This window comes from Anabrus simplex, chromosome 14 (assembly GCF_040414725.1).
Source record: "Anabrus simplex isolate iqAnaSimp1 chromosome 14, ASM4041472v1, whole genome shotgun sequence".
In the NCBI taxonomy this organism is placed as follows: Eukaryota; Metazoa; Arthropoda; class Insecta; order Orthoptera; family Tettigoniidae; genus Anabrus; species Anabrus simplex.
This window is the reverse complement of record NC_090278.1, coordinates 46,048,464-46,069,890: the sequence shown is the minus strand read 5'-3', so window position 1 is coordinate 46,069,890 and position 21,427 is coordinate 46,048,464. Positions and strand designations below refer to the sequence as shown.

The following is a 21,427-nucleotide window of genomic DNA, read 5'->3' as shown; positions in this document are numbered from 1 at the left end:
AAATGTACTACCATTACTGCTTCAGCGAAGAAATTTCTTCTTAGCCACCAACGACTGTCGAGTTTCTGCCATCACCCTCCGCTTCTTTTCTTCTAATTCTTTGAGCAACAAAGCGGCCTTTCTCTTATTAATATTTTTTTTCTTTTTTTTTTTTTGCAAAGAATCTTCTACTTCCAATGCTTCACGTTTCTCCTTTAGATTTTGAACATACAAATCATGAGCACTCCTTGCAGCATGGAGCATGTTCTTATTAATGGAGACCTTTTCAATTCCACCAGGGTTTGAGATAGCATCATATATTATTCTTTGTGCTACAAGGGATACTTGTAGCATGTCATCGACTATAATTTCTTTATTAAAAGGAAAACCACGTTCAAGTGAAGCATTTCCATTTTGAGAAATGAAGCCCACTTTACTGTTGGAAAAACGGTGCGAAGCCAAAAGTGATCTAACCTCTCGTCTTTAGAAGTCAAAGAATTCACTTCTTTCGAAGTATCATTCTCACAAACAGAAGTGAACCCCCTTTGTACATGATCGGCTTCATTACCCGAGATCCATTTGTTTTCAACAAAGGCATTTAAAGCTATCTTTAGCAGCCTACTGCTTACAGGCTACTTGGCTACACTTAGAGCGAAACAAGAAATTCATTTAGTCAGTTTATATGCTAGCGGTGAGCAGACCCAGCCAACAGCTGGAAACTGCAGACGACGACTATGATATGCCAGCGGAGACCTTTCCAGTAACTTCTGGCATAAAGCTACTATTCCTCTTAGACAATCTGTGTGAAACGCTAACATTTCTCTGTCATTTAATCCAGGAGTGCCATGAAGTGCTGCTTTAGCAGCAGAACCTATGTCAATTTTAGATGCGGGCAGAAGATTTTCTTTACTGTCTAAATTCCTTTTAGGACATTTTCTGAAGACTGCAGTAACTCAGACTTAACAAACCTTGTCATGACTTATCATTAATAAAAGATTCATAAAGGAGTGAGGCAAATGGAAGATCTGTCTGAAACTTTTAGGATTTCTTTTACTGCCATTTTATATGAATTGTGCACAGTATGGAAGCCACAAGATCCAATATTCAACAAAATAGGAGCATCTAGATTATCATTTAATAAATTACCAAAATTCTGAAGGAACCATCCATTGAAATTTATAAGTTTTTTTTTAGATAGAGTTCTTGCTGTCCTTGCAAAAAAACCATTTAACAAATTTGAGGAGGTAGAGTGACCAAGAAACATGGAATCAAAATAAGAAGTGCATATTTCATTAGTATCACGATTGAAACTATGAACTACAAGATCCATTTGGTCCATCTGAGAAACTTTATTCAGTGATTCGTCAAACCCAACGGAGAAATGTGTGCACTTACTCAAGAACTTTTTTATGGAAATAGAGAGCTAAACCATGAATGATTCTATACGCAACTTTTGTTCTGTGCAGTTGAACTTTCGAAGTTGTTTCAGAGTCTGGAAACATTACTGGAAACAAACGTACACTAGCTTCACTGGCACGTAAAGAATGGTGTTGCACGACAGTATGCATGCACCATATAATCTCAGCTTTGGTTACTTGCTCTCTTGAAAGATAATTCTGTAGACATCTCGTCTCTGGTGAACCTTCTTTAATGGAAGAAGAAGAAGAAGTGGAGTCATATCTGATAAAGTTCGTTGTGGTCGCTGTGGCAGGCAGAGGGCAACTTGTGCGTTGCCAGGTATTATCTATTGAGTTTAAGTCTCTTTGTTACTTCACTATTCTGTCGTGACAGACAGGATTGAGCTTATAGGTGAGCTCTTAGGAAAGGTCAGATTGGTTGGAAGGTTGTTTGGATCGTTCCCGAGCGGTTGGAACGTATAGGTTGGGAAGTTTCAACTAAGGTGCAGATCAGGAGGAAGACATCGAAGTGGATTCCCACGAAGTTAATATATTCTGATACTGAAGGTTGACTACAATATGTACACTATGTACAATATAAAATAAAGACTTATGTTGGCAAGTCTTGAGCGAGAAGTCTGTCTACTAGTCGTCCGTTGAAGTATATAATACTTATTATTATTATTATTACTGATTGCGTAATCGTCCTACCGACCGGCAGGGATTCTGCTGACAACTGGTCCGCGAAGTGAATAGTAGAAGCCCTGAATAATGGCTTGCTTGCCCTTATATAGCCTCCGGGGCCAACGCCCAATGTTCTCGAAGTTTGTCGTAACCTGCGTACGTGACTGCCTCACTTTCCGTGATTCTGGCCAATCAGAGGCCTGTATCCAAGAGACCTTTCTAGTATATTCCTACTGCGTCTATGCTGCTGAACCATGCCCTGTCAACATGAGTCACTTCCTGTATGACAAACTTCTCTGCTACTCAAGATTTCCTAACATGTACGAAACATGATTTCCACTGTTAACTGACTATTCAGTTCCATGAATATAATTATTTTACACCTTTTAATTATTATCAGGTACGCCTATTAATTATGCTTATACCTGACTCCTAGCCTCTTATAACAGGCTAATTCCTAATACATCAGGTACAGCTATTCCTCCTACGTTCCCTGGGTTCGATCCTTGGAGGGAATAGCAGTCCTGGGTTCAAGTCCCTGGGAGGACACGACACCTCCCTCCCCTAGGGAGAAATGAATGCAAACATCTCTTGCATTCATTTCGCTACTCTCAAACTGTAATCTTTACAGCTTATGATACTTATGAATTACAATCTTTTGGAGCTTACTCTCCTACTAGTGGGACTACGCTGTGCCAATATCTCTTCCGGTAACACCCTTGACTCCGGTGTTTCTATTAATTCTAACTCTGATTGCAAATCAGGCTTACTGGGGGCCCTTCCAGTAGCCCTGTGTTGCCTAAATTGGACGGTAATGTCTTCGTCCGATACCCTTGCCTTACTGTTGGCAGTAATCACATTTTGATAGATACAGAGATTGGGGCAGCGTTCCTTGTAGTCCTCAATACACTTGGGTTTATACTTACAACTTTTACAACAGCCACAACAACAACACAATATTACTATCATTATGGTTAAAACACTCCAAGTTACAATTTGGTACACACTTATATATCTTAATGCTATATTATGCTTGAGTTCAGTCTCTTGCTGTTGCACTAAGCGTTCGACCTCGCTTACTTTCTGGCTTGTCCATTTCAGATCGTTTACATGATTCAATAAGTTACCTACAGTCACCTTGTTTAACTCAGGAATCTCACTGAGTTTTATATTACTATAACTTGATTCACAACTATCATATTCCAACGCAATTTCTGGTATAATGTCCTTTTTCATGGTGGAGTTTATACTCCCAGAACTTTGTATCTTACTATCTACAGAATATACAGTACACAAATCCATGAAACTTATTATACCTAGGCCATGTAATTTTACATCACTAATAGACGCTTTACAAATGCATGTCACTTGGGTTTCATTAGGGGATATATAAATGTATTTATTATCATTCACAGGGATCCAAGTGAGCTCGAAAATTGGCAATACCCTCTTTTCACAATCTTCGGGGAGGTGATTCACACCTGTTAACAAACTGATTATACAAGGTCTCTTGGTAATTACATTTCTTAGAGGAAAATTATATTTACACAACCTTTGATTGTCCTCTATTAATTTGCACTCTTGCACTTGTTCCTTATCTAGTTGTGCGTAAGTTTCCTTCTCTTTGTCTAAGATTACATACTCTTTTTCTTCCTGTAGGTATACAAAATGGTTGGGGTTGTTCTTTATTTTGGTAGGGAAGGGAACACATTTATACAGGGAATATTTAATTCCGTTTGTCAATGGAAGCTTTAAAATATATACCAAAGAGTCTTTTGTTAGGTACACGCTCACTGTTGAAATTTGATATGTGAGATACCCATAACTTTCTCTTATCTCTATTGGCAGGTCATAACCTTTGGGAAATTCCCCTTGTACCTTCTTGTAAGCCTTTAAGATATCATCTGGACTAAGTATTCGTACTTGTACTAGTCCTAACCGAGCATTTATAATACTATCTAAGATTATCTGATAGTGCTCATGCAGCTGAAGTAATACACCTTGCAATTCAATCAGGTGTTTATTTAACATTATCTGTAATTCTGAATGTCGGAAGGCCTCTGAAATTTGCAAAGTTTCATTCTGTACGTATGTCTTTAGCTGCTCAAAATTTTCGCTCAATTTCAATTCGTTAGCCGTAACATCATATAGCGTGCTGTTAACCGACTGAAGAGTAGATCTCACTACTACTAATTGTTCCTTGGTTGATTTTATAAGGGATAATTGTTCCTGCTCTAGCTCATTAATTTTACCTTGGTAAAATTTTGCATCCTCGTCATCAAGGGTTCCAAATAATGTTTTAGCTATGGTTCCTACTACGTTAATTAATCCCCTTTTACTTCGTTTACTGTCTAACATCCTTCCCTTAGAAATTTTCTTTATTATATCCTTTAATCCCTGTATGCGTGCTAACTGGAGTTCTACTAGCCTTATGTCGTGCTGACATGATAAATGCATTTCTCTTTCAATATCAATACAAAGAGTCTGGGTCCTTTGTAAATTCTTACGGGCTAAATTGTACATCTCGGACAACTTATTTAACTGAACGTACGTAACTAGTGTCCATTCGGTGTTGTACAGCCTTACTTCTCCCTTATATTCAAAGTACACTCCGGGCGTGTTGTCGTAGGGAGTTATTTGTAGATCTAACGGCTCGCAGGCGGCTACTAGCGTTATCAGCACCAACAAGGTCGCTGTCCTGGACATTGTGCCTGCAAATGAATACGGTCTCTCTTATCTTCTGACAGAGTAACTTCGCGCTGTCTTACGCTTAATCTCATCTTACATTTAAGTTAGATAATCACAACACTTAAGTGTTAACACAACAAGTTATCACTATTCAATTCCGAATGACATTCGAGTGACTCTACGGAGATTATTGTTTATACTGACTGCACGCTGGCTCGCGGAGCCAGGGGTCTCGGGTTCGGTTCCATCCTATGAGTATGGTTTTCAACTCATTTTTTATCTCACGGCAATCTTCGGTATCATGAGTCCTAAGTTCACAAGAACCTTTTCCAATATGCTATTGGATGCAGATTATGGTTCTTCTTACCTGGCTTATCCATAAGCACTCAGGCAACTACCCGCCTTACGGGGTCTTCTCAAGGGGTGACTCCCGGCCGAGGGTGGCTCACCTTCTGTCTTCAACATCCTCTGATAGGAGACATAGCGTTGCCGGCCCAGGGTAACGGCTATGTAATTTGAAGGTCAGAATTTTACCTTGAGGGTAACGTCTTATGGGACACACATTCCCCAGTTATTTGCTGTGCGCAGAGTGGCACAGAGTAACCGTGCATAGAGCTTGCAGAGTGACATATTAATGTCCTGGTATGGATTCACTACAATTCATGTCCACAGTATGACTTTTCTAACAACAGCAAAACCTGGTTGTAGTTCACAACCTTTCTCTAGGTGGGTTTCTGCGCTTGCAGATATCACACCTCCTTGAGTAGCCACCGGCTCAGTGGTGACTTACCCCAGGTGGAATCCGTCTCAAGGGATTCACACCTCCCATAGGGCGCCCACACTTGTGCTAAGACTACATGCAAGGCCGCTCCCTATGAGGATCCATTTGTCGCCTCCTACGACAAGCTGGATCGGCTGTGGTGCTATTCTGGTATACAGGATTACTTATGTTGATCCCCGGCACCACACGGGGTTTTTCCGTGTGCCTTACTACAGGACTCATTCTGTTCCTTCCTTCGTGAGAGCATTACCGTGTATTTGACCGTATTGTTTAATTTCTTAACACCGAATTGTGACTCTGTGACTGTACCTATTCACAATTTCCTACCTTTCATATTAGTGAATTTTGTGTAGCCTTTTCATACTGGTAATTTCCTATGCAGCTATCTCTCTATCATGCCCGTTCAATAAATTACTATGTTGCGTATTAGCAATGTTCCTATTAACTCTGAACTAGATTGTAAGCCTTCTGCTTTCACTACATGAGTGAGCCTTGTGCTCAGCTCAAGACCTCGTGGGTCAAGTTTGGTGAGGGTTGACATCTAGACTCACAGCCTCGCCACTGTGGCCTTTCTGACGGGTACTGAGGATCGTGCACTGTTTGACATCCCGTACCAATAATCCTTGGTTCTGGAATTTCTAGGTTAAATTTCTAACATCGGTATCCCTAATTTGGCACGTGACTTGACAGGGTATTTCATACTAACCTTATCAGCAGTCATCGAAAGTTCACAATGCCGTTGAGGTAAAGGGAGTGTGTTTACCGCGGCCGAAATCAGAACCAAATACAACTATTTGTGCCCGCTTCTAATCAATATACAGCTTCAATCTATTTTTATGAACAGTGGTCCGTTTTCCTCGCTTATTCAGCTCAAGTGTGCAGTTCACACCATTTACCCTTATGACCTTATAGGGCCCTTGATATGGTGGCGATAATTTTGACTTACTACGCCCTCGTCTTAGAGCATCATTACGGAGCAATACTAGGTCTCCTTCCTTAAACGAAACTTCGTTCTGTGATTCATCGTACCTACACTTCTCTTGCTCTTTACTCTTAATTAGAGTTTTCCTGGCTATTTCGTGACTCTTCTGGAGTCGTTGTGTTAATTCTTCTACCACATTCTGATATTCATTGTAAGTTGGCTCAGGTTTTCTCTGTAGTACGCCTGGAATATTGGCCTTTCTTCCGAATATCAATTCAAATGGTGTATAACCAGTGCTAGTATGTTTGGTAGTATTATACACAAACATAGCCATTGGGAGATACTTATCCCAGTCATTCTGAGAGTTACACACATAATGTCTCAGAAATTCACCTAGCACTCTATGTGACCTTTCTAGACTTCCGTTTGATTGTGGACGGAAGGCGGCTGTGTGTACCTTCTTAATTCGCAAGGTTCGACACAGTTTCTTAAACATGTCCGCCATGAAATTCGCACCTTGATCTGTTAAGATCGTTCCTGGTATTCCAAAGATACTGATTACACTATTTATCAGTGTTCTGGCTACTGTTTCTGTAGTCTGATCTGGCATTGCACTCACGACCAGGTACTTCGATAACTGGTCCTGACAGGTGAGTATATATCGATTTCCGGCCTCTGTTAGGTCTAGAGGGCCTACGATATCTAATGAGACCTTATCAAACACTGTCGCTGGAGTGTCTGTTATGACCATTGGGGCTCTCACTTCTGGCCCGGTAATCTTATTCTTTTGGCACGAAGGACATGAACGAATATAGTTTTCTATGTCTTTGTGCATCCCGTCCCACTGGATGTGGTCTTTCACCCTAGCATACGTTCTGGTAATGCCTTGGTGACCTCCAACCAGCGAAGCATGCGCTTCTTCGATTATGTTCTGTTTTTCCTGCTCTGTTAGCTCAGACTTCGAATTGCTTGTAGCAGGCGTTCCTACCTTATTCTCAGGCTCTGTCACCTCTACCGAAGCGTCCTCGGATTCAGAGCTGAGTCTGTCTGTCTGCTCACTTTCCCCGTTCGACCTCATGCTGGGAGTCGACGTCCTTTCGTTTCTTCGTTTTCCATCGCCTGCCATGTCTGGCTCTTGGCCCCCAGAGCTAACTATTCTCATTTCCTGTTCAGGGGTAGCAGGAATTCTACTCAGAGCATCTGCGTTGCAATTACGCTTGCCCTCCTTATACACGATATCGAAATCGTATTCGGCTAACTTAAGCCTGAATTTCAGTAGCCTAGAGGATGGGTCTCGTACACTGAAAACCCACTTTAACGGTTTATGGTCGGTCACAACTGTGAAATGACGTCCAAATAAATAAGGACGAAAATATTTCACACCGAATACAATGGCCAATGCTTCTCTTTCTGTGGTGCTGTAGTTCCTTTCTGCTTTATTTAGTGTCCTACTAGCATACGCCACTGGTAAATCCTTGCCTAGCGGACCCTGAGACAGTATAGCACCTAGCGCTTCCCCACTTGCGTCTGTGGTTAGAATGAATGGCTTCTCAAAGTCTGGGTACTGCAAGACTGGTTTTTCAATAAGTTTCTGCTTCAGTACCTGGAACGCATGTTCCTGCTGTTCTGTCCACACATACGGTACGTCCTTCTTTAGGAGCTCGTACAGTGGCTTCGCTATCTTACTATAATTAGGTATGAACCTACGGTAATAACCTGACAACCCTAAAAATCCCTTCAACTGTTTCGTGGTAGTGGGTTGTGGAAAATCCCTCACTGCTTGGGTTTTCCTCTCATCGGGTTGGACTCCGTCCTTCGTAATGACGTGACCTAGGAATGTGACTTCGGTTCGTAAGAACTCGCACTTGTCCGGTCCTAATTTTAAGTTGGCTTTTCTTAGCCGTTCCAATACGTCTCGTAGCTTCTGGTTATGGTCATCTATCGAGCTACCATACACGATGACATCATCTAAATAACAGAGGCATTTTATGCCTTCTAGGCCTGTTAATACGGTTTTCATTAACCGCGTGAACGTCGCGGGACTGTCCCTGAGCCCCATGGGCATTCTTAAATACTCATAATGCCTCCCTAGTGCAGAGAATGCGGTCTTTTCTCTGTCTTCTGGCTTCAACATGACCTGATGATAGCCATGCGCCAAATCCATGGTGGAAAAGTATCGGGCTTTTCCTAAAGCATCCAATATCTCCGTAATTAACGGAAGCGGGTACGCTGTACCGATTGTAATGCGGTTGAGCTCACGAAAATCAACTACCAGACGGTACTTTTGCTTCCCAGAGGCGTCCATTTTCTTGGGGATCAAAAGTATGGGCGAGGACCACGGAGAAGTAGAAGGAGCTATAATTTGATCATTTAACATTTTATCGATTTGTCTACCTATCTCCTCTTTCTGGGCTTCGGGCAATCGATATTGCCGTAAATGTATGGGAGGTTGATCCGCGGGTGTCGGAATGGCGTGTTGCAGCACATCCGTGTGCGTCAACTTATCACCTTCCAAGTAAAACACATCTTGGTAGGCGGTACAGATCGCACATATCTCTTCGCGATCTTTAGGCGCTAAGTGGTCTAAACGCAACTGTTCTCGCAGTCTTTGAGCCCTAGATTTGGTGACGGGAGACCTGATCTCCACTTCTTCACCACTGACATTATTATTATTATTACTACTGCCATTCCTTGAGTGCTCTTGCGTTCCGCTGCTTGTTCTAGATAAGGCAGCTCGCTCGATCTTATTTACTACAGTGGGTGATTCAGCTGTCTCTTTCCCTACAGCATGAAGCTCTACCACTGGACTTAATAATCTCCAAGCCTTATCAGTAGTGTTCAACATACTGACAATAGCCGTGTAATCTTCCGACTTGGTCAAGCACTCTGCTAAGTAAACGCCCGGTCTTACTTCTTGCTTTTCAACAAGGCCTTCGGCATTATTCTTATCTACTTCGATAGCCACTATCTTTTCAGTTCGGGGTTCCAAAGTGACCCATACGGCTTCTCGTGCACCAAAGGGATATTTCTTTCCTGCTATTAGCGCATACCCATCCTGGTAATTTAATATGCTATTATGCAGGATATCCTTCCCAATGATCCCATCTTGCTTCAGATTGAAATCATTGCCTACCAGGTGGAATTCTAGGATTTTTCCTCCTATCGGGATTCGAACTTCCCCCTTCGTGAATACTACGTCTCCACTGATGCCTTTCAGCTGGAGGATCTCCTTTCGATTCACGAAAACGTCCTTAGGTGCACACTTTTCCTTAATGAGAGATACATCACTACCTGTATCTATTAAAAATCTAGTAGGGATCTTCTGACCGGCTAAATCTATTAAGATTGACCCTTCTGTCTTAGGTAATTCTGTTGCGGCGGGACTTGATACCTTCGGGGTTGTCACAGCAGTCCCTTGCTCGTGACCCCTTATTAGTTTAACGTGTCCCGGACATTGAACCAACAGTCTTTGCTATCATGAGACCATCGCTTACATATTTTACACCGTGCCTTATTAGGACTATTCGGCTTGTCTTGGCTGTTTTGTGTTACACCAGCCTGAGTTACTACCTTCCGACCCTTTCCTTGAGGGCTAACTTGTGCCTCTTGGCTTTGCTTGCCCTTTCCTTGAGGGCTGACTTGAGCCTTTCGGCTTAACTTGGCGGTGCATTGCCACCGCAAATGGCCTTGCCTCCCACAGGCATAACACCGCTTACGAGTGCGTCCACGGTCCTTATTTCGTCGTGGGCACTCGGGCCTCTTATGGCCCACTTCATTGCACTCATAGCATCGTATGACGGGCTCAGATGGCCCCTTACGATTTCCTGCTCCCTGCGCATGCTGGGATTGTACCCTGATTGGTACTTTCGTAGACCTGACTATCCTTACTTCCCCGGTAGTAGGTCTCTCTTGGTCTCTTAGTTTCCTTTTACATTCTCGCTCCTTGTGGCCTAGCTTTTTGCAGTACGTGCACTTAGGAGCCGGTGTGTCAGACTTGGTTCTTGGCCGTTCGCACTCTTTTGCGATATGGCCCTCTTGCTTACAGTTGAAGCAAGTTACCAATACGTTTCGGGATTTGCCTTGCTTATTTCCCGTTGCCTGACGTCGCCCTAAATTACCCTTAAAGCTGCCCTTTGTAGGCACTACCTGTCAACCTTCCTTACGAGGGGTTCTAACCGGTTGTGGCTTGTACAGGGCTTCACGCTCTTCCTGAGAGAGCAGTAATGCCTCTTCCTGCCTGGCTGTACTTACAGCCTCTTCGAAAGTTCTAGGATCTCTGTCTTGCACCTTGTGCTGGATCCTCCTATTTCGGAGCCCTTGAGTGAAACCGGCTATTGCTATTTTAACTATAATTCGGCGCTGATATTCGCGGCCTTCTATCGGTTCTTCCTCTAAGATCGCGTTTCTGAACATGACTACTATTTCTTCGACCTCGTGAGCCCATTCCGCCACGGAATTCTTAGTCCCTTGCTTGGACTGAAATAGTTTGCACAAATATAGTTCAAACGTACCTTGCTTGCCATAGTATTCCCATAACGCGTTCTTTGCGTTCCTCCAATTTATGATATCCCCCCGTGATAGTAACTTCTCGCAAGCTGGACCCGTTATTTTCGTTAGGATGTATTTAAAGAATAATCCTTTCTCATTAGGTCTTACCATGCAATGTGCGGCTTCTACATTTGCAATAAATTCGCGGAGGCGTTCCGGCTTACTGCCGTCAAATTCATGACCTATTAACTTATGGCCTTCTGATGCCGATATAAACAATCGTTCCTCTGCATGCACACTACCCGTATCCGAACCTGCGTCACTGACATTATCTACCAGGTTACCCGTTACATTTGACTCTGCCATTATAGAAGAGAAAATTATAAGCACTCACCCTTAAGGTTGATCGGTGCTGAAGATGGGCTGGATCCTCGGTCTCTGGACGCTGTCTGCTACCACGCGCTAGGCTGGCTTAGTAGGCTGCTATCGTGCTGCTGGCACCTCTCACTGGAACGGGAACTCTGCTGGGCCATTACTTCTTTCTTGAGCTAAGCCTCTTCTGCGGGGCTTTCAAATAAATCGTCTCCTTCTCTGCTGAGGTTGTCTGCTTCCCACCTCACAGCTGCACACCAAAAATTTTTTGTCTTCTGTCGTGACAGACAGGATTGAGCTTATAGGTGAGCTCTTAGGAAAGGTCAGATTGGTTGGAAGGTTGTTTGGATCGTTCCCGAGCGGTTGGAACGTATAGGTTGGGAAGTTTCAACTAAGGTGCAGATCAGGAGGAAGACATCGAAGTGGATTCCCACGAAGTTAATATATTCTGATACTGAAGGTTGACTACAATATGTACACTATGTACAATATAAAATAAAGACTTATGTTGGCAAGTCTTGAGCGAGAAGTCTGTCTACTAGTCGTCCGTTGAAGTATATAATACTTATTATTATTATTATTACTGATTGCGTAATCGTCCTACCGACCGGCAGGGATTCTGCTGACAACTGGTCCGCGAAGTGAATAGTAGAAGCCCTGAATAATGGCTTGCTTGCCCTTATATAGCCTCCGGGGCCAACGCCCAATGTTCTCGAAGTTTGTCGTAACCTGCATACGTGACTGCCTCACTTTCCGTGATTCTGGCCAATCAGAGGCCTGTATCCAAGAGACCTTTCTAGTATATTCCTACTGCGTCTATGCTGCTGAACCATGCCCTGTCAACATGAGTCACTTCCTGTATGACAAACTTCTCTGCTACTCAAGATTTCCTAACATGTACGAAACATGATTTCCACTGTTAACTGACTATTCAGTTCCATGAATATAATTATTTTACACCTTTTAATTATTATCAGGTACGCCTATTAATTATGCTTATACCTGACTCCTAGCCTCTTATAACAGGCTAATTCCTAATACATCAGGTACAGCTATTCCTCCTACGTTCCCTGGGTTCGATCCTCGGAGGGAATAGCAGTCCTGGGTTCAAGTCCCCGGGAGGACACGACAATTCGAATGTTCCTTTTTTAAAATAACTTGAAAGGGATGATGAGAACTGGCTGAACTTGACACTACTGGCATGATCTTTCCTCCCATGTGACTTTTTAATGCCTGCTCCCCCATGTTGCTAACAGTAACTGATGTTTTACATATTATGCAGATTACAATATTATACAATATGCTGAAAATTTGTCTTGAAGCATGGGTTTCAACCATGTTCTGAAAGTACCATCAAGCAGCCACCTTTCATTAAATAAAGTTTTCCTTGGCTTTGATGAAGATATTGTTAGCTGAAAAAAGAAGAAAGATAAGGATATTGTAAAAATCTTTTAAATAGCCCTAAATTCCGCACAGCTTTCTTCTAAATTGACAGTTCGTAAAACCTGTGAGCATTGCCTTATCTATGCTGCCAGCACTCTACTGCTTCAATAACAGCTGATGCAATATAACTGCAGCACACAGCCCTCATAAAATGTAAACCGTACTACAAAAATCACACGCGAATCACAAGTGAAAAATTCGCAAATCCTTCCAAGATAGTGCATGCACTTCTAACAATATCCGACACAAACAAAAATAGGTACATTATTAATAAGAATAAAAGAAATAAATTATTCGCGACTAATGACTGGCATAGCAAGGATGTTATATGGCTGATCGAGACCACGGTGCCAATTTTTGCTGAGTCACATTCTTGCCACTTGTCTTTCATGAACTATACTGAGGTATGATACACGGACTAACTATATACTAACCAACACACAGATGTAAATACAATTCCATCTACAATGAATACTATTAAACCTATACCAACACACGGAGTGAGGTAGCTTAACCATTGGTGATGTAGACAATACAATTGTCAGCCAGGTTTTGAAATTGCACTCAACCGATATAAATCGATATGAATGGCAGCTTGGGATTGGCTGGATCAAGACCGAATACATCCAAACATAGTACAGTAAAACCTCGTTAATTCGAAGTCGTTGGGACTCAAAAATCGGACTTCGAATTACGTGATTTTGAATTAACCGCCAATTCGCAATTCAGAAGTACCAACCCTTGCCGCGTTACAAAATATTCTAAAGCCCGTTACTGCATGCAGTTAACCTTGATTCACAATTTATACCTTTCAAATGCCATAAAAAAAAAAAGAACTATTTCCAAAATGTATCCAAGAAGGTGCATTTACAGTATTCAAATAATGCACTCGGATATCTCACTGGTAAACATAATCTCATGCAACGAAAGAAAGAAAAAAATGCACGATTCAAAGACGAGAAGAAATCTATGCTGGCTCCCATGTGCAAGTGCTTTATTAATTGGATTACTATACTGTATGCATTTTAGATGCCTTGTATTTGCACAGAAAGTACCCGATGCCCTTAAAATCGAACTTTCCTATGACACTATCCTTGTACGATTTCCCGCCGGCACTTCGCTTGTACTTCAGAAATGTAAGCACTTGCCGCGTCACGAAGTATTCTAAGACCCATTAATACATGCAGTCACCTCGATTCACAGTTTAAACCTTTCAAATGCCATGGAAAAAAACTATTTCCGAAATGTATCCAACAAGGTGCATTTAGAATGTTCAAATAATGCACTTGGATACACCGACAAACATAACCTCACCCAACGAAAGAAAAAATCGCACAATTCAAAGACGAGGATATATTATGCCGGTTCCCCTGTGCAAATGCATTATTTTTTGGATTTATGTACTGTTTGCATTTTTATTATAGATGCTTTGTACTGGCATGGAAAGTGCCTGACACTCCTAAAACATTGTCGCTTATCGAACTTTCCTATGAAGTCGGGATAAAGTACCTCGCTTCCGTGTGCATTGCAACGCACTACTATGACCCCCATCCCTCACACTTGTACGATTTCGCGGCTGGCAATTTGTCCTTTAAAACCATACGACCGTTTGGGCTCGCATTAAAATAAAGCAGTGCAGTTTCACCGGCAATGACAATATTGTTCGGTGCCTACGAATTTATTATATGAGCCACGTTTTTTCGTCAACTGTCGGCATCGCCAGTGTTCGCGGATTCTGTTTCCCCGCACACTGCCTGTTGCGTGATATTACGGCGTTCCTTAAAAGGTTGAATACAAAAGAATTCCGATTTCATTCAACTTAGCAATCACGAAGCGCACTGTAGACCCACCGAAGTGAGTGAAAGTGCGGAAAGCTACCCCTCCACGTTCCGGAACGCGCAATCTATTATGACGCGGAGCGGACAAAATTTCGAGTTGGAATTTCTGTGTAACATACTATTGTATTAAAATGTAAAGGCAGTTTCGAATTAAAAGTCTGAATTTCGGTAATGAAGCCGACATTGTACTTCGAATTACGAATTATCCGCATTTCGAATTAAACAATTGAAATAACATGTAAAACTGTATCTCATGTTTCCGGGAACGAGAGCTTCTTCGAATTAGGCGGGATTTTGAATTAACCGATTTCGAATTATCGAGGTTCTACTGTACTTCACAAACTCAAAACCTCTTACCAACAACCAACCTTGATCCTTTTTTAACGTCGCACCGACACAGATAGGTCTTATGCCGATGCTGGGACAGAAAAGTCCTAGGAATGGGAAGGAAGCGGCTGTGGTCTTAATTAAGGTACAGCCCCAGCATTTGCCTGGAGTGAAAATGAGAAACCAAGGAAAACCATCTTCAGGGCTGCTGACAGTGGGATTTGAACCCACTATCTCCTGAATGCGAGCTCACAGCTGCGCGCTCCTAACCGCACGGCCAACTCGCCTGGTAACCTTCATCTCACAATGTGATGTCACTATTTTAAATCTTGTTCTGAATTCACAAAATTACACATGATAATACAAGCTACTAGTCGTGCCTCAAAACTTCCGAACCCCTCACGCGAAAGATAGGTTGGAAACTCAACGTGGCGCAGCCCAAATGGTGTTATGATGCACTACACATTTACATAAGGCTTACCTACGTCAGTGCATTTAATAATAATAATAATAATAATAATAATAATCATGAGCACTCAAATGAGTATTAAGTTTAAGAGAATTTCACACTTTTCTGCATTCAGTCAATGTTTTGTGTCCGTTTTTACATTTTACGAGGTAGTAACTATGGCACAAGTCATTACATAGTAAACAGAGTCATCCGTTGGGTTGTGGAATTTTGTCTATATGCATATATTGCTGCGGAAACCATGCATTTAAGCTATTATAAAAACTGAGAACGCAATATAGGCCAAATTCATCAAGCTCGCCATTCCTCAACAACACAGAATATTCAACAGTAAGCAGATCAAAACATTGAAAATTCGATCAATCTATCATATAGCTATTGATCTTATTGGTTACTTCACATTCAAGATCACACTTTATTAACTTTTCATTACGATTTATTCCTGGCATAAAAGATATGCCCTAGAGTAATGTTATAAAAACTGAAAAAGGTGTTTATATTACATAGATCTGGCAGAAGAATGAATATCCAGAATTTTTCCTGAATTCCCTGACATTTCCAGGTTTTCCAGTCATTTATTGAATTCCCTGACATTTCCCTGTTTCCCAGGTTTTCCATACGGGTGGACACCCTGTTATACTTGGTACGAAGCACTAATCCCATTTATTGGAGGTGAGTAGCAGCAGAAGAGAGAAAGCACATCACAACAAACAACAGTCAATGTAATGTTACTGCTGATCAATTTTATGAGCTTTCGATATTGTAGACTTTCTAACAATCAAAGAAATATTTTATCCACCTAATCGATAATTTATTTGACATTGGCAATTTTAATGAAATCATTAACAGTACACATTTCGACTGCTTTGCAGTCATCATCAGCTATATTTACATAAGCTTAAGTGTAAATAAGGTAATAGTATGCACATTATATTGTCTCGTATTGGTCTTAATAATTTACATGGGAAACTTAAAATTTTTGTCTAATGGGGGAAGATAGGGTGGTGATGGGGGGTTGGAGGGGTGGGGAAGAATGCTTAAAAAGTGATTAATGACTTGTCTTTAACTAAAATATTGTTAAATCTTCTTCTTCCAATAAGAAGGTAAAAAGTCTTTAAGTGCCTTTTATAGCTTCTGTTTGGAAGCATATTTGAAGAAAGCTGATTAACTTTTCAGCAACAGGTACTGTTAATGATTTTATAAAATTGCAAAAGGCAAATAAAGTATCAATTAGGTGGATAAATTATTTCTTTGTCACATCGATACGGAATAGTTGTAGGCTTTCACATTTAGTTATCTTCTGACTCTGTGATACTAGGGCATCTAATGAGTTCTCCCTTCTTTCATGAATCCCTCTGGTCTTCAATTAATCTTTACTTTATGATTTTTTCTCATTTTTATAATCATCTTCACAATTTTCCTTGTCGATACAGACTGCTGACCATGCGTTTTTACACCATCGACAGTTAATACCATTGAACAATACTTCCATGCGGCACTGCAACAATCTAAATTTATCAAAGTTCATGAATTTCATTATCACAGTTATCACCCTGTGGGTGGGTCGGTAAAATAACACCCGTGGTATCCCCTCCCTGTCATAAGAGGTGACTAAAATGGGCCGCAGGGGGCCTTCGAACCTGGGAGTGTGGGTTGGCAACCATAGGACCCTTACATTACTTCCGTGTACTGTGCCATGCTCCTAACTTTCACCTAACCTATCTATCCAATTCCATCCTATCCGACTTTGCGTGGTCAAGACTTGTTCTTTCCTGACCCCGAGAGTATTATGTGGCTCTTGTCTTTCTTCCAAGTGTCAGTTGCCTTCCATTAATGTTATATAGAGGATTGTTGCCTAGTTGTACTTCCTCTTAAAACAATAATCACAACCAGCATTCTCTTAATAATCAGCACCACCACTCTTGTCACAGTCAGTGCGGTAAAAAAGAATAAGACATAAATGTTCAGAAATTGTATTCTCTATGACGTTGGTTACGTAGTATTTTCCGATAGGACCAATAACATAGGTATTAAAAAATTAAATTTTAGGTGCCTTCCCCTAAACTACCATATCATCAAGGATGAATAAAATTATTTATAGCCTAGAGTGTACTCCCTTATTGCACGACTTAACATACCAACTTTCATTAAATTCTATTTAACCATTTTCTTGTGGTTCGGTGTTGTATAGACTTAGTAACAAAAATTCAAATTCATGAATATCTCTGTTATCATAGCTGGTACGGTGAAGATACATAAGACATTAATGATCGGAAGTTTAATTATCTATATAACTTTTGTTATACAGTATTTATCGATAGGACCAATTAATAACATACATATTTGAAAATTACATTTTAGGCCTTACCCTAAACTACCACTTTGCTGAGCGTGAATAAAATTATCTGTAGCCAAGATTATAGTAGCTCATTCCACAACTTAACATATGGATTTTCATCACATTCTCTTCAGCCATTTTCTTGTGATATGCGTACATAAATATTATGAAGTTTGTAAACTTGAATACACACATACATACAGACAGAAATGACGTTAAATTAAAAAGTGCATTTCCTTATTACTGTGGGCATGACTGATACAGAAATACCCTTCTTTTTAAGTTCTGAGCAATATGCAGACAAAACTCGTATTTTATATATATATAGATGTAAAGAAAAATAAAGTTTTCTCGTCTGGGTTAACAGTACAACTGGGACATTTAAACATGAAAAGATATGTAAGCTCTGTTTATCCTAAGATACATAGTGTGAAAATTGGAATGGCATTAAGTACATAACTATCTATTAGATCTGTTACCAAATGGCAGCTATCCCTTGTGGAATTTCTCTCTCCCTACACTGGGATAAGAAGAACTTGCCACCATCATGCTGTTCCAAGGGTACAGTAGAACCACCTTGGAACACTTCTGCATTTCACATGATAAAAGGAAGATACCCAAGCTGGTAGCCAACATTCAGACGGGATAAGGCAGTAGAAAAAATAAAGCAAATTTGACAAGTTATATAGTAGAGGGATTTAGAACAATAAAAGCTGTCATACAGGACAAGGCGTTTGAGCTAATTGAAGAATTTTTTTTTTTTAATTTGGCAATCTCAAAACTGACTGCTTCTGCTTTAAAATCTGTTGAGCACATACATACAACTTCTGTTATCAGAAAACAGCTTATCAAATTATTTCAATACATCCAAGAATTTCACCTGTGTTTGTCCCAGCTCCGCCATCTCTGATTTAAATTCTTCTTTCAAATGTGTAATTTCTGGCACAAGTTCGTAATTTTCCTGTGGAAAAGTTAATCTATTAGGTACAATCTTCTGATAAATCATGCAATCTGGTCATCAATAAATCAACATGGCAATTCATTACTTCCGAGCTTTAGAGTCAGTTCAAAACTGCATAAGGAATCTACAAAAATGATAAAACTTGGTATAGAGCGTTCCAACCTTAAACTGCAGTACAGCGTAGATGGAGCGCGCTGTTGCAAAATCTACTCGTGAAGATCACGCTCGAGTGTGACTCAAACAGGGCGTCACAGCTCCACATTTTTCGTTTATAATTTTGTGATTTTAAGTTCATTCGCTGATAAATTAATATTTGTAGAATGGTAAAATAAATACAACATACCTTAATCACTGGCGTTGCTCTCAGACATGGGACGTACACCTTCTATCCTTTCTGCAAGGCCTGATGTTCCCGCTTTGGATGAACCGGGTTTGGGAGATGAACTTGAGGATGATCCGGATGATGAAGAAAGTCATATTAAAAACTTTTCATTGTCGACATCGTCCTGTAATTCATCTGCTTTCCACAAATCTCATTCATTTTTCTTTTCTTCGTTCATGTAATTTGCCAAATTGTCTTATGCTTTATGGCATAAAAATGTTAGTTCAGCATTAGGAACAAAACCATGTTCATTACCCGTGTGGATTAAGGCAAATCACGGTCCTCGGCGTTTCGGTGGCCTAAGTCCCGAACTCACCCCTTCAATGGCGGCCTGCCGTACACTTTTCACTGTCTTGTCCTTCCATTCTTTTGTCACTGTCTGCCCAATATTTACCCACGATTCATCTGTGTAAATTATAGCTTTATTTTGTGCCTTCAAACGTTTTATCTCCCTGAGATATCTGTGCCTCCAATTAATAATTTCACCGGTTTCAATGAAAGCTGTTTTATTACCCTGTCTTAAATAATGGAAGCCTATAACATGTAAGAAGCGATACAACTTAGTTTTGGAAAATCGTGGCAAAGAATCTTCTCCATTTACCTGACTCAAAATCACGTTCAATGTCGGTGGTATGTTAGCAAATAAAAGAGAGTGAACCACTCGACGCATCCACTTCGCACAATTTCATCATATTTAATTTTCCTTGCATTTTTCTGCCGTCCCTCTCTTTTTTCTTTTTTTTTTTTTTTTTGCGGGAGTTCGCAAAGGACCATGTGTGTGTTCCTTCCTTATAACATAGATTGTTCTTTCTGAACAACCTGTAGCTCTCATATTCATGGTCTTTAAGAAATAATCCAGGACACTCATTATAATATTGCATTCTTTTCCCCTGAGTTTACCTACTGAATGTTTCTTTTTAATTTGACGATCCATTGTACATCCTTCTGCACTTTTTCTTTGAACTAAGAACCCCTCCGCACGGGCACGAACTGACAACTACACAGACTACACAAACACAACAAACACAATCCACTTGTCTTCAAGAACTATACATTTATCACTGATCTTGTCCGGCCCCATGGCTTAAATGATTAGCATGCTGGCCTTTGGTCCAGAGGACCCCGGGTTCGATTCCGGGCCGGGTCGGGGATTTTAACCTTCATTGGTTAATTCCAGTGGCTCGGAGGCTGGGTGTGTGTGTCGTCTTGAGCATTAGAATTCATCACAGGTAGGGCCACATTCTTATAAACGCTCAGGTTGCCTATGCGGGGTCAATTCAAAAGACCTGCACTCGGCCTCTTCGGAGGCCACACGTCATTATATATATCACTGATCTTTATTTTATCAATCTTATAATACTGATTAAATGAGCACCACTGCATACCGTTGTCAGTATATTTAAAAGCTCAGCCTGCCGAGTCACTCATGAAACGTAAACAAACGAGACGTTCTCCCTGTCATAAATTAAGAGATAATGAGATAAGGACTTGAGGTATGATTTAAAAGTAACTTCCATATCCAAAGACCGTTTGCATTGCTTTAACCATGCCATGACCCTTCTGCACTTTTTCTTCGAAACTAGATCCCCCACCCACGAGCACAAACTCACGAACCACACTAACGAAAGGCACTTTCCCTCAAGAATTGTACATGTCAGTGATATGTATTTAATCACTATTATACATACTACTGACGAAATGAGCACTGCACTGCATGCGACTGTCTGGAAATGGTAAAAGCGTATGTTTGGGAGAACATTACCGGTACTTCAGCCAGCTGAGTCACGCTCGAAACCAAAATTCAAGGAGATATTCTTCCTGTCACAAATTAAGAACTAAGCAAGATAAGAACTTCGGGATTGTTTTAAAAATAACTTCCATATCTGAAGACCATTTGCCTCGCTTTGACCCCCCATGCAAATTCAGTAGGAAAGACGCTGGCCTGCGGCTGACTTTTTCGTGCCTGCACATACAATTCCCTGAACATGACTGAAAATAAACGCATATACTGCATTTTGTTATCATTTAAATTTAAAAATAAACTTATCTACATCGAGCTGAAATGTTTCTTTACCAGCAGTGAAAAAATTAGGAAAATAATGAATATAAAATAGGAGTTATGACATGGTAAGTTCTATGCAATGAGGATTTTGCATTTGGTGAAACTTTCCATTATATTACCATTTCCACACTAAATTATTTTTTTACAGTTTTTTGTTAACGGCATCAAATGTGCCTTAAAATTCTGTACATAACACGATATTCACCCATTTTAACCGATAACATTCTGATTTACGGATATTTGGCAAACCCGCTGCATTAGAGTAGGACAGCGCTATCTGAAAAATATGGGAGAAG

The 21,427-nt window shown here is 40.7% G+C and overlaps 1 protein-coding gene across 6 annotated transcripts in view; it reads right to left on the bottom strand.

Moving 5' to 3' along the window:
* LOC136885417 (gastrula zinc finger protein XlCGF46.1) overlaps positions 1 to 21,427 on the bottom strand; it is a 293,140-nt gene that overhangs the window by 181,374 nt on the left and 90,339 nt on the right. For 5 of the 6 annotated variants that reach the window (XM_068230325.1, XM_068230328.1, XM_067157941.2 and 2 more), the window contains one exon: positions 18,607 to 18,687. The exons of the other annotated variant lie outside the window; for it this stretch is intronic. In XM_068230325.1, the coding sequence (XP_068086426.1) occupies positions 18,607 to 18,687 (81 nt within the window). The remainder of the gene's footprint in view (positions 1 to 18,606; positions 18,688 to 21,427) is intronic. 6 annotated transcript variants of the gene reach the window in all.